Genomic DNA, 14,464 nt, shown 5'->3' with positions numbered 1-14,464 from the left:
GTCTGAGTGGTGTCCAAAAAATGAGGTGGGCTTCATAGATAATTGGCAAAGCTTCTGGGGAAAACCTGGTCTTGTTAGGAGAGACGGCATCCATCCCACTTTGGATGGAGCAGCTCTCATTTCTAGAAATCTGGCCAATTTTCTTAAATCCTCCAAACCGTGACTATCCAGGGTTGGGACCAGGAAGCAGAGTTGTAGTCTTACACACCTCTCTGCAGCTTCTCTCCCCCTGCCATCCCCTCATTACCCCATCCCCGTAGAGACGGTGCCTGCTCCCAGACTACCAATAACCAGCAAAAATCTATTTAAGCATAAAAATTCAAAAAGAAAAAAATAATATAGCACCTTCAACTGCACCACAGACTAAAACAGTTAAATGTGGTCTGTTAAACATTAGGTCTCTCTCTTCTAAGTCCCTGTTAGTAAATGATATAATAATTGATCAACATATTGATTTATTCTGCCTAACAGAAACCTGGTTACAGCAGGATGAATATGTTAGTTTAAATGAGTCAACACCCCCGAGTCACACTGTCAGAATGCTCGTAGCACGGGCCGGGGCGGAGGATTAGCAGCAATCTTCCATTCCAGCTTATTAATTAATCAAAAACCCAGACAGAGCTTTAATTCATTTGAAAGCTTGTCTCTTAGTCTTGTCCATCCAAATTGGAAGTCCCAAAAACCAGTTTTATTTGTTATTATCTATCGTCCACCTGGTCGTTACTGTGAGTTTCTCTGTGAATTTTCAGACCTTTTGTCTGACTTAGTGCTTAGCTCAGATAAGATAATTATAGTGGGCGATTTTAACATCCACACAGATGCTGAGAATGACAGCCTCAACACTGCATTTAATCTATTATTAGACTCTATTGGCTTTGCTCAAAAAGTAAATGAGTCCACCCACCACTTTAATCATATCTTAGATCTTGTTCTGACTTATGGTATGGAAATAGAAGACTTAACAGTATTCCCTGAAAACTCCCTTCTGTCTGATCATTTCTTAATAACATTTACATTTACTCTGATGGACTACCCAGCAGTGGGGAATAAGTTTCATTACACTAGAAGTCTTTCAGAAAGCGCTGTAACTAGGTTTAAGGATATGATTCCTTCTTTATGTTCTCTAATGCCATATACCAACACAGTGCAGAGTAGCTACCTAAACTCTGTAAGGGAGATAGAGTATCTCGTCAATAGTTTTACATCCTCATTGAAGACAACTTTGGATGCTGTAGCTCCTCTGAAAAAGAGAGCTTTAAATCAGAAGTGTCTGACTCCGTGGTATAACTCACAAACTCGTAGCTTAAAGCAGATAACCCGTAAGTTGGAGAGGAAATGGCGTCTCACTAATTTAGAAGATCTTCACTTAGCCTGGAAAAAGAGTCTGTTGCTCTATAAAAAAGCCCTCCGTAAAGCTAGGACATCTTTCTACTCATCACTAATTGAAGAAAATAAGAACAACCCCAGGTTTCTTTTCAGCACTGTAGCCAGGCTGACAAAGAGTCAGAGCTCTATTGAGCTGAGTATTCCATTAACTTTAACTAGTAATGACTTCATGACTTTCTTTGCTAACAAAATTTTAACTATTAGAGAAAAAATTACTCATAACCATCCCAAAGACGTATCGTTATCTTTGGCTGCTTTCAGTGATGCCGGTATTTGGTTAGAGTCTTTCTCTCCGATTGTTCTGTCTGAGTTATTTTCATTAGTTACTTCATCCAAACCATCAACATGTTTATTAGACCCCATTCCTACCAGGCTGCTCAAGGAAGCCCTACCATTATTTAATGCTTCGATCTTAAATATGATCAATCTATCTTTGTTAGTTGGCTATGTACCCACAGGCTTTTAAGGTGGCAGTAATTAAACCATTACTTAAAAAGCCATCACTTGACCCAGCTATCTTAGCTAATTATAGGCCAATCTCCAACCTTCCTTTTCTCTCAAAAATTCTTGAAAGGTTAGTTGTAAAACAGCTAACTGATCATCTGCAGAGGAATGGTCTATTTGAAGAGTTTCAGTCAGGTTTTAGAATTCATCATAGTACAGAAACAGCATTAGTGAAGGTTACAAATGATCTTCTTATGGCCTCGGACAGTGGACTCATCTCTGTGCTTGTTCTGTTAGACCTCAGTGCTGCTTTTGATACTGTTGACCATAAAATTTTATTACAGAGATTAGAGCATGCCATAGGTATTAAAGGCACTGCGCTGCGGTGGTTTGAATCATATTTGTCTAATAGATTACAATTTGTTCATGTAAATGGGGAATCTTCTTCACAGACTAAAGTTAATTATGGAGTTCCACAAGGTTCTGTGCTAGGACCAATTTTATTCACTTTATACATGCTTCCCTTAGGCAGTATTATTAGACGGTATTGCTTAAATTTTCATTGTTACGCAGATGATACCCAGCTTTATCTATCCATGAAGCCAGAGGACACACACCAATTAGCTAAACTGCAGGATTGTCTTACAGACATAAAGACATGGATGACCTCTAATTTCCTGCTTTTAAACTCAGATAAAACTGAAGTTATTGTACTTGGCCCCACAAATCTTAGAAACATGGTGTCTAACCAGATCCTTACTCTGGATGGCATTACCCTGACCTCTAGTAATACTGTGAGAAATCTTGGAGTCATTTTTGATCAGGATATGTCATTCAAAGCGCATATTAAACAAATATGTAGGACTGCTTTTTTTGCATTTACGCAATATCTCTAAAATCAGAAAGGTCTTGTCTCAGAGTGATGCTGAAAAACTAATTCATGCATTTATTTCCTCTAGGCTGGACTATTGTAATTCATTATTATCAGGTTGTCCTAAAAGTTCCCTAAAAAGCCTTCAGTTAATTCAAAATGCTGCAGCTAGAGTACTGACGGGGACTAGAAGGAGAGAGCATATCTCACCCATATTGGCCTCTCTTCATTGGCTTCCTGTTAATTCTAGAATAGAATTTAAAATTCTTCTTCTTACTTATAAGGTTTTGAATAATCAGGTCCGATCTTATCTTAGGGACCTCGTAGTACCATATCACCCCAATAGAGCGCTTCGCTCTCAGACTGCAGGCTTACTTGTAGTTCCTAGGGTTTGTAAGAGTAGAATGGGAGGCAGAGCCTTCAGCTTTCAGGCTCCTCTCCTGTGGAACCAGCTCCCAATTCAGATCAGGGAGACAGACACCCTCTCTACTTTTAAGATTAGGCTTAAAACTTTCCTTTTTGCTAAAGCTTATAGTTAGGGCTGGATCAGGTGACCCTGAACCATCCCTTAGTTATGCTGCTATAGACGTAGACTGCTGGGGGGTTCCCATGATGCACTGTTTCTTTCTCTTTTTGCTCTGTATGCACCACTCTGCATTTAATCATTAGTGATTGATCTCTGCTCCCCTCCACAGCATGTCTTTTTCCTGGTTCTCTCCCTCAGCCCCAACCAGTCCCAGCAGAAGACTGCCCCTCCCTGAGCCTGGTTCTGCTGGAGGTTTCTTCCTGTTAAAAGGGAGTTTTTCCTTCCCACTGTAGCCAAGTGCTTGCTCACAGGGGGTCGTTTTGACCGTTGGGGTTTTACATAATTATTGTATGGCCTTGCCTTACAATATAAAGCGCCTTGGGGCAACTGTTTGTTGTGATTTGGCGCTATATAAAAAAATTGATTGATTGATTGATTGATCTTGGAAATTTATTAGTATCTCGGGTTCTAGCTGACAGAGGACGTTGATTCCAGCAGCTAAAAAATACTAACACACATTTTTGAGCCAAAGTGTTGAGTGGAGCTAATTCCAAATGGTTGGCGAGCTTGTATTTTAATTTGCCCCGCCCCATTTTGTAGCTTTGATCTTTGACAGAAAAGATGACATATGAGTCTGGTGTTTCAGGTTGCTATGGAAACTGGACCTGTGCACAACTGTTCTTCCTCAGGTCGGCAAACTGCTGCAGAGTAAATACGAGAGGTGAGTCAGTGACGTTCAGTGTTCCGACCGTAAACTTTACTGTCAAATGTAAAAACAGGCAGACTTTTATTTTGGCAGCCTTCAGAATCTCAGCTGCAGCCAGTCACATGTCTCGTTTCTGTGCATTTTCAGCTACATGCAGACCGGCTGTCGCTGCCTCAAACTCATCATGTCACACTTCTGGATGCTGATTTCGGACACGCTGAAAGCGCCGCCGTCCGTCGGCGTGGACATCACACGAGAGGAGCGGTGAGTTGCAATTTCCTGTTCCTAAATTAAGGCTGTGAAAACTCAGAGGATCCATGGATTTCGTCACAGGGAGGGGTTAGTGTTGTACTCTGTAATTGTGATCGTGAACGAGTTTGTAAAATGCCAAAACCAAAGCGTTCTTTTTTTACAACATCCTGCAAGTTTTAGAAATCTGCAGATACAGATCAGTGTCCGCGGATCCGCTGAGGAAAAATTATTTAAAGCAGGACTGGTTGGTTGCTACGGTGACGCCGTCTGCTTGGCTGTCCAGTTGTTCTTACTGTGTATTGTGTAATGGCACCTCCTCTGATCATAGGGACATGAAGTTTGGGGTTCTGCAGGGATGCCTTTTAGGCCCCCTGCTTTTTCCCTTTATGTCACACCCCTTGGGAATATACTGCGGCGCTTTGGGATTCCCTTTCATTGCTATGCTGATGACACTCAATTGTACATGCCAGTAACTGCTGGTAATCTCATTCACATAAAATCTTTGGAAGATTGTCTTGCATCAGTAAGAAGTTGGATGTCTAGTAACTTCCTACTTTTAAATTCTGATAAGACTGAAGTGATGGTTCTTGGTCCAGCGAGGTATCTGCATCAATTTGATCAGCTAGCACTTAGCTTAGGTTCATGTGTTATACATTATAGGGATAAAATGAGGACCCTTGGAGTAATTTTTGATCCTACGTTGTCCTTTGATCTCCACATTACAGACATTACGAGGATTGCTTTCTTCCATTTGCGAAATATAGCGAAGATTTGTCCCATCCTGTCTATGGCTGTTGCTGAGACTTTGATTCATGCATTTATCTCTTCTAGATTGGACTATTGTAATGCTGTATTTTCTGCATTTACCGCAGTCCAGGATTAGGGGTCTTCAACTGGTTCAAAACGCTGCTGCCAGATTTTTGACACAAAGCAGAAAGTTTGACCACATTAAACCTGTCTTGGCGTCCCTGCACTGGCTTCCAGTTCCTGCAAGATCGGATTTTAAAGTACTGTTATTAGTTTATAAAATTGTTCATGGACTTGCACCTCCCTATCTGGTTGACCTGGTAAGCCCCTATGTACCGGCTCGGGCCCTGCGTTCTCAGGGTGCAGGACTTCTGTGTGTTCCCAGGGTGAATAAAAAGTCTGCCGGTCACAGAGCTTTCTCCTACCGTGCCCCAGCTCTGTGGAACGATCTGCCGGCACACATTCGGCAGTCAGATACTACAGAGACTTTTAAGTCATGTTTAAAGACTCATTTGTTTTCCCTGTTTTATCATTAGTGTTATGATGTGTTTTTATTCTTGTATTCTTTTATGGTTGTCTTTTTATTGTGTTTTAAATTTTGAATTCAGTTTTTTTTTTTTTTTATGTTGTGTGAAGCGCCTTGAGATGATTTCATCGTGAATTGGCGCTATATAAATTAATAAATTTGATTTCATTTCATTTTACAAGTCGCTGTTTTTAAGCTAAAAGTAGGAAGTGGACCTCGCACGCTTTTAGAGCCATCAAGTTTTTAAAAGAAGACTTTTGCGGTATGTCTGTGTCGGACATCGGACAGAGGCAAGATGGTGAAAAACACAGTTTGAAAAAGTTTGATCAGGAATAAAGAATCCATGGAGCCGTCTTGAATTTAAAGTCGTCTTCATGAATGTGTCCGGAAGATAAAAGAAGCTGGAAAAGCAAACTGCATCTTGTGCCGTCAGGAAACACACAAAGAATTTTTCTCTCCCTGGAAAATGAACATTGTGCTGTTCAAACAGGATTTCAGACAAGATTATAAGTGACTTTTTTACTAAAAGGTATGTTATTGATATTTTACCATGATTTTCTGTGGGTTTTGAAATGCTTTAACAGTCTTTTCTGTCTTCATGAATTTGATGTAGTTTAATTGTTCTGGGTTAATGCATAATTTGGTTAGGAAAGGAAAATCGTTCCAGGTCCTACTTCCACATCATAATCTGTTATTTCAACATTATCATTGACAGTTCAAATGAAAGGTTGAATCTAGGATCATTTAAATATGCACTTCTTTTGAGATTTTTTTTTCTTCCAGGAGATGCTGAAATGTGTCATTAGATACTAAATTAATTTGGTTTCTATTTGTCAGTCGATAAAGGATTCCATCCTACATAACGCTCTCAAATATCCAGGCTGCTCAAGGAAGCCCTACCGTTAATTAATGCTTCGATCTTAAATATGATCAATCTATCTTTGTTAGTTGGCTATGTACCACAGGCTTTTAAGGTGGCAGTAATTAAACCATTACTTAAAAAGCCATCACTTGACCCAGCTATCTTAGCTAATTATAGGCCAATCTCCAACCTTCCTTTTCTCTCAAAAATTCTTGAAAGGGTAGTTGTAAAACAGCTAACTGATCATCTGCAGAGGAATGGTCTATTTGAAGAGTTTCAGTCAGGTTTTAGAATTCATCATAGTACAGAAACAGCATTAGTGAAGGTTACAAATGATCTTCTTATGGCCTCAGACAGTGGACTCATCTCTGTGCTTGTTCTGTTAGACCTCAGTGCTGCTTTTGATACTGTTGACCATAAAATTTTATTACAGAGATTAGAGCATGCCATAGGTATTAAAGGCACTGCGCTGCGGTGGTTTGAATCATATTTATCTAATAGATTACAATTTGTTCATGTAAATGGGGAATCTTCACAGACTAAGGTTAATTATGGAGTTCCACAAGGTTCTGTGCTAGGACCAATTTTATTCACTTTATACATGCTTCCCTTAGGCAGTATTATTAGACAGCATTGCTTAAATTTTCATTGTTACGCAGATGATACCCAGCTTTATCTATCCATGAAGCCAGAGGACACACACCAATTAGCTAAACTGCAGGATTGTCTTACAGACATAAAGACATGGATGACCTCTAATTTCCTGCTTTTAAACTCAGATAAAACTGAAGTTATTGTACTTGGCCCCACAAATCTTAGAAACATGGTGTCTAACCAGATCCTTACTGTGGATGGCATTACCCTGACCTCTAGTAATACTGTGAGAAATCTTGGAGTCATTTTTGATCAGGATATGTCCTTCAATATGCATATTAAGCAAATATGTAGGACTGCTTTTTTGCATTTACGCAATATCTCTAAAATTAGAAAGGTCTTGTCTCAGAGTGATGCTGAAAAACTAATTCATGAATTTATTTCCTCTAGGCTGGACTATTGTAATTCATTATTATCAGGTTGTCCTAAAAGTTCCCTGAAAAGCCTTCAGTTAATTCAAAATGCTGCAGCTAGAGTACTGACAGGGACTAGAAGGAGAGAGCATATCTCACCCATATTGGCCTCTCTTCATTGGCTTCCTGTTAATTCTAGAATAGAATTTAAAATTCTTCTTCTTACTTATAAGGTTTTGAATAATCAGGTCCCATCTTATCTTAGGGACCTCATATTACCATATCACCCCAATACAGCGCTTCGCTCTCAGACTGCAGGCTTACTTGTAGTTCCTAGGGTTTGTAAGAGTAGAATGGGAGGCAGAGCCTTCAGCTTTCAGACTCCTCTCCTGTGGAACCAGCTCCCAATTGGGATCAGGGAGACAGACACCCTCTCTACTTTTAAGATTAGGCTTAAAACTTTCCTTTTTGCTAAAGCTTATAGTTAGGGCTGGATCAGGTGACCCTGAACCATCCCTTAGTTATGCTGCTATAGACTTAGACTGCTGGGGGGTTCCCATGATGCACTGTTTCTTTCTCTTTTTGCTCTGTATGCACCACTCTGCATTTAATCATTAGTGACTGATCTCTGCTCTCTTCCACAGCATGTCTTTTTCCTGATTCTCTCCCCTCAGCCCCAACCAGTCCCAGCAGAAGACTGCCCCTCCCTGAGCCTGGTTCTGCTGGAGGTTTCTTCCTGTTAAAAGGGAGTTTTTCCTTCCCACTGTTGCCAAGTGCTTGCTCACAGGGGGTCGTTTGACCGTTGGGGTTTTTCTGTAATTATTGTATGGCCTTTGCCTTCAGTATAAAGCGCCTTGGGGCAACTGTTTGTTGTGATTTGGCGCTATATAAATAAAATTGATTTGATTTGAAATATGAAAGAAATTTGAGTTAAGAATTTTTGAATATTCCTTCAGTGTTAAAGGATTTTCTCAGATTTTTCCTGACTTTGACCTATGACCTTGAAAGTTGAATCACTTCTGACCTATCAGGATATGAACCTTCAGTAAAACTTTCATAAGAATAGATGAAAAATTGTGGGTTACAGGCTGTTCACAGACTAACAGACTAGCGGGCGAAAACATAACCTCCACCTTAATAATCTGGATGAAACTGGTTAACTGGTTCTTGAGAGATCACGATAACAAACGAAGACGAACACCTGGACGGATGCACATGCTAATCGCTATATTCCTCCTGTATTTCATAATGGGGGGTAATAAAAAGTCATCATGGATTTTGAATAGTCAGGGTCGAAGGTCACATGTCCTTTGGCGGCAGCAGCTTTTAGTGACATTTCTGTTCCATGTCAGGTTTTAGTTTTTACTGTTTTTATTCTTACCGTCTGCTTTCCAGAGGACAGTGGTGCTTGGGTCAAAGGTCAGAGCCAAGCTTGGTGTGGGTGCAAGTTGATTTGTATCCAAAACCAGCGAGGCATCGACTCGTAATCAAATGTCCAGAACAACAACGAAAACCGACTGTCCGTCCGTTCAGGGGCACCGCTGTGAATCCACATCAGGATTTGGCACAAGTTTTACACTGAGCTGTCTTTCCTGAGTCGATTCCGGTTTTTACATGGAGAAATGCACACAGACCAGAACCCACCCTGACCAGTATCACAGAGCAGAGGCGAGTCCTAAAATCCAAAAACATTCACAGCCGGCGTCCACGAGGAGCCGCTCAACTTCAGTGTCTTTACTACTCGCGGTTTGCTGGTGCCTCGTTTTCAAAGTTCTCTATGCACACAGCAAACCAATCACTGTTGTGTGGGTGTGTCTGTGTAGTTTCACCCAACCCCTTGACTCACGCTGGTGGTTCAGAGGGTTTTCAGTGATGAAAGTTTTCTGGAAATGACCGGAAACCCGGGTTTTCACTTACATGGTGAACTTTTCTGTGTTGTTGTTCATAACATAATGTCAAGAGTCCATTCATGTTCCACGCCCAAACAGTTGGTGGTGATAGTCCGCCATGTTGATTTGCAAGCCGCCAATCAAATCCAACGAAGAAGAAGGGCTATCTTTGCTTTGGCTGTTTATTAAAACCTGTTTGTGGGGACTGCGCCGTCGTTCTAATGGTTTACTTTGTTGTGGACATTAAAAGTTATGAGCTGTGTAATCATACATTAAGTGGCGCTAACAGCTACCGAAGCTACTAACAATGCTAACACCATTAGCATAGAGACGTGAGTTTAACTCAGGAAAACAAGCAGGGAGCTAAGAAGGTATCTTTATTCATTACTTACATTATACATAAGAAAATAAATGCACTTTTAATGTAAAATTAATGTCCTTTTTATAATATTTAAGTCAGAGTCTAGACAGATGGACAGTGATTTCACCTCTGTAAGCCGTCTCACACTCTCAGGTGACGCACTGCATTGTGGGAGAGGTGAAAGGTCATCTGACCCAAACACAGCCGACGCGTGTGAGCGGCGCTATTTAAATCCAAGTCATTTCTCTCTTTGTCAGTGTTTTGTGTCTGTCTGTTAATTCCAGCTCCAACAGTGTATCTTAAAGTTGCGGCAGTTAAAAAGCTTGTAGTTGGATCTCGATGCTCTTAGCTGAGTGTTCGGGGGCGGGGGGTATTTTTGGACTTTATTAGGGCAGCACAGAACAAAGGAAGACAGTGACAACTGTCAGTATCGATAACAAAGAATCAGATGTAACAACTAAGGCCGGGTTCACACGGCAGGATAATTAGGTCCACATCGGACCCGATCTTCTCCTTCCGACAATCTTAAGGATGCCCCGACAATGGTGATGATGCTAAAGATAATCTTATCAGATATTCCTGCCGTGTGTGGTGTGTTAGGAGCACTGTCATCTCTCACTCTCATCGGAAGGGCGTCAGGAGCGCTCCGATCGCAAATCGGGGATATTCAACATGTTGGATTTTTTTGGCCCGATATCGCAGTGCGTATTTGTCCTCTGACCAAAACAAGTACGCGGCCTGCTGAATGTGACGTTCAGCCAATCAGAAAGCGAGGTGACTGACGCACGGAGCGGAAAATAAAATCAAAACAGCTGTTCTGACTTACCAGAAAGTCCGGTGGTGGCGCTGTCTCCACTCCTTTAAAGAACACCTTTTCTTTTTCTTTTTGTATCGTTTTTTTCCCTCTGTTGTAAATAGTCCACAAAGTATCTCCGTCTGTTTACTCAGAAGTCACATTTAATCTCGAGAGATTTTGCAAGATTTCCTGTCTGACTTGGGAATGTTGGTGTGTGAAGTCTGTTTGTGTGTGGTGGTGTTGTCCTCACCGTGTGGCTGAACACCACACACTGTACCACCAAACCTGTCAGATCTATGATTTTTTTATCTCCACGTGTGTGGTCTCTCAGGTTTTGGAAACCGAAAGATACTTTTAAAATCCTGCCGTGTGAACCAGGCTTAAGCAGTGATAAACACCCCTCCAAAGACAATACAATCTGCATGACATCATTTCCTCAGTGAGTCGGTGGATTGTATATCTGTCATAATGCGTTTACTTTGAAAATTAGAGTGCTCACAGCAGGCGGGTCACCTGGATACTCCGGCTAGGAATAATGGAATAGGACTGTGGGTCTATTTTGTGGGTTTTCTTCTCTTAACTGGGGCCATGATCAATGATGCCGGTAACTCGTTACTTTAATCTGACCACTTTCTTCAGTAGCGAGTAATCTAATGCATTAATCCTACCAAGTCAATAATCAAATTACAGTTGCTTCTCCACGTCACTGTGCATTACTATTATTTTTGTATTGGGGGTTGATCGCAGAATTAAAACCGTGCTCAGAGGGGGAGCGCTGAGCACCTCACACCGGTGTCAGGAGCGCAGCGTTCAGTTGTCCACTTTGCCTCCGCTGTGCTCCGAGTTGATAAACAGTTTTCTCTCAAAGTGCTCAGAGCTGTGACTTTACAAAGACATATTTAAGCTTTCTTTCTCTTTATTTAAAACTCTGTGCTGCTCTGTGTGTCCTCACTACAAACAGCTGATCCACATCGTGTAATCAACAAATACTAACTCTTTTTTGTTTCACCAAAATGCACCTAAAGTCTTTCTGAGGACGACATGTCATTAAAAAAAAGTTGATAAAACCTTACCTGTCAATCTGATCGTGTTTTCTGTATAAATAAACGCTATCCATGCTTCTGATCAGACAGCAAGGGTCAGGGTTGAATCCACACAGGATGGGAACGGGGGGGACTCCCCACAACAGCCCGACATTATTTCATACAATTACTACTTATAATAATAATTTCAACAACTAAAATGTTAGAAAGAATTTAGTAGTTACATTTATAAACAATGTTGGTTAGAAATTGTACATTTTTACTGTTACAGTACCGTCAACAGTTAAATGTGAGGTCAAGAAAGACTGACTTTATTTAATTTTTTATAAAACAAGTATTTATGTTCATTGATGTCAAGAAAGTGCGACTGTAAAGTGAGTTCTGGCAAAACAGGTTTTCATTTTCATGGTGGGGGGTCAGCAGCTGCTAAAAGTAACTAGTAATCTAACTTAATTACTTTTAAACTTGAGTAATCAGTAATTGGATTAATTTTTCAAAGTAACTGTGGCAACACTGGTCATGATTAAGAGGGATGGCCGGAGGGCGAGAGGTGAAATTATTGGACCAAGAATGTTTTCATTAATCAGAAACAAAAGTCAGAGGCTCGAAGACGATCAGATACCGTTGTAGATCCGACCATAAGCGATGACAACTTGCGATCCGGCGGCATTATTCCCATGACCTGCCAGGTAGTGTCCACCGGGAAGACGGGGGCAGGAAGGGCACCACCAGGAGCCTGCGGATTAATTTGACTCGACACAGGAAACCTCAGAAAGGATGGACAGACTGATGGCTCTCTGGCTCCCGCCGGCTCCTGTCGGGGTTTATTCTCACTGTTCTTAGCTGAGGGAGCGTTTTGTCTGGTTTATTCCAATAACAAACCAGACTCCGCCATGCTAACGAGTTACTTGGTCCCATGCGGTCGGCCTCAACTTCTCAGAGGGACAGTTGGCGCTCAGCCACACGAGATTTAGCAGTAACGTGGATAATTGTGACAGTCGTGAAGAAGAAGAAGAAAGCAGACATGCAAACTCCAGCCATACGGTTTAAACCTGCAGCTAACTGCTGTTTGGGTCCCGTGACCGTTGACCCGGAGGATCTCCCAGGCATGTGCACTCGAAACTGTGAGATGGCTTATTTACATGATATGAAAAGTGAATAAATTAATTTAGTACCTTTCAATATAAGCAATATTTATATTTTTAAAAAGAAACTGCTAAAAGCCAAAAAAAAAGACAGAAGAACGCAGGCAGGAACTGGGACTGAAACTGGACACATGGACCTGACCAAACAACTAATTTAATTTTTTGGAGATTCTTTTTTTTTTATTTGTGGTAAATAGACCTGAAAATACACCAGAATGTAGCTGAGAGTATCTGAGATTTCAAATTCTTCTGAGGAAGAACCCCCCAGACCCCCTGCCAGGGGCTTCAGCCCTTGGGCAAAACTTTTCAGTGTTTTGTGTTTTTTTTTTTTTTTTTTTTTCCCATGGCATACTTTCATCACTGGTTTTTGATGTCAAACTGACCTGAAGGTGGCACTGTTTGTCATTCCAGGTACCAGCGCTGCAGAACCTGCTTGAAATACCTCATGGACTTGAATGCTCTGGTCAAGAAGAAGGCGGAGCAAGTCGGCCGCCATGGCAGCGCATTCAACGAGCTCAAGCTGTTGATGGTCCCGCTGGACGAGTGACTCGGACAAGAAGAAGCCATGAAGCGTCTCTGTCGGACCGTTGTCACGGACACATCTTCTGGCATTATTCCCCTTTTTTCTTTTTTGTACAATGGTTGAATAAAGGTTTAACAGCTTGAATAAAGTTTTTGTTGTTGTTGTTGTAAAATATTTGAATAGAAGTTTGATTCCTGTATATTTGTTCTGTAATTTGTGTCTGTATCATGTAACAAAAATTAACTTATGACACAACAATAATTTAGCATTTGGTTCTCCTCATTGAATAAACTTGTCATTGTAAATGAAAAAAAACTTGTGTAGTTCATGCAGTTTTTCTTTATAAATACATTTACTGAAGATCTAAGGGTTTAACCCTCTGGGGCCGACAACGTCATATACGACAGCTGAGACCAAGCTTTACTAAATTATAACTTTTTAATGACATGAGATAGAAACGTACTTTTTTGCTGAAAATTTAACTCTGCAGATTTTTGAGCCACCGTCCACCATCTTTGTACTCCTCATAGAAGCTGTGTGATGACGTGAGCAATGTGAGCATCCAATCGGAATTGGTTTACTGTCACATGGTTTTCCGAAATCCAGTCGCAGGCCAGATTCACCTCACGTGACACACCAAAGATTGTTTTTAGGAGTGATGTGTTACTAGTTGACCCGTTTGAATAGCCCCCTGGCTGCTCCAATGCACCCTGCGCCATTACGCACAGCGAAAGTGAGCAGACGGAGGGCCTCTCATACAATCTCACCGCTCAGTGTGTGAGTATCAGGATTGCTCGACTAGTTTTCCTGTGAATGTTACTGGATAAGCCTGTGGTAAGCGCTCTCGCTCCAGCGTAAAGCACTGTTTGCCAATCAATGGAGCGAGGGGGGAGGGGCCGCTCCTCAAACTGAATGAGCCTCGAAGTGTGAATGTTGCTTTCAGAGCACGAGAGAACAAACAGTTTCATGGAAGGAAAAGTTTGTGATGTAACCTTTGTGTAATAGCAGACAGAAATTGCTTTGAGATGAAGACAAAACGCATAGACTATTTTGTATATACTGTTCAAAATCTGCATTTGTTTATTGTTTGAACCTTTTTGTTGTACAGTCTTTCACACAAGAGCCCAAATTACCTTTATAAAATGTCAAAACAGTTGTTTATTATAGTTTGCTGTGTGTTTTGAATAAATGTGTGTGGAAAATTATTTTCAGCTTTTTCTTATTTCTGATTGTAAACCTTTATTACACTTATAAAACACAACGATAGCATATATATTTTGAAAGTACAGGTTGTCCTGTAAAACGTGATTGTGGGATGCAGGGAGAGCTGTTAACAGCAATAATAAACATTTGTGCCAGGCGAGTGAACTGTCCAGAAAA

General features: G+C 41.0%; 1 protein-coding gene across 1 annotated transcript in view; it reads left to right on the top strand.

The window, feature by feature from the left end:
- The window catches only part of katnb1 (katanin p80 (WD repeat containing) subunit B 1), a 171,221-nt gene extending 157,835 nt beyond the window's left edge, over positions 1-13,386 (top strand). The window contains exons 24-26 of the mRNA XM_034160314.1: positions 3,874-3,948; positions 4,081-4,197; positions 12,973-13,386. Coding sequence (XP_034016205.1) covers positions 3,874-3,948; positions 4,081-4,197; positions 12,973-13,108 — 328 coding nt within the window. The 3' untranslated portion in view covers positions 13,109-13,386. The remainder of the gene's footprint in view (positions 1-3,873; positions 3,949-4,080; positions 4,198-12,972) is intronic.
- Positions 13,387-14,464: the final 1,078 nt, after the last annotated feature.

Source organism: Thalassophryne amazonica, chromosome 2 (genome assembly GCF_902500255.1).
Source record: "Thalassophryne amazonica chromosome 2, fThaAma1.1, whole genome shotgun sequence".
NCBI lineage: Eukaryota > Metazoa > Chordata > Actinopteri > Batrachoidiformes > Batrachoididae > Thalassophryne > Thalassophryne amazonica.
The sequence above is the reverse complement of the archived record's forward strand: the minus strand, read 5'-3'. Positions and strand labels throughout refer to the sequence as shown.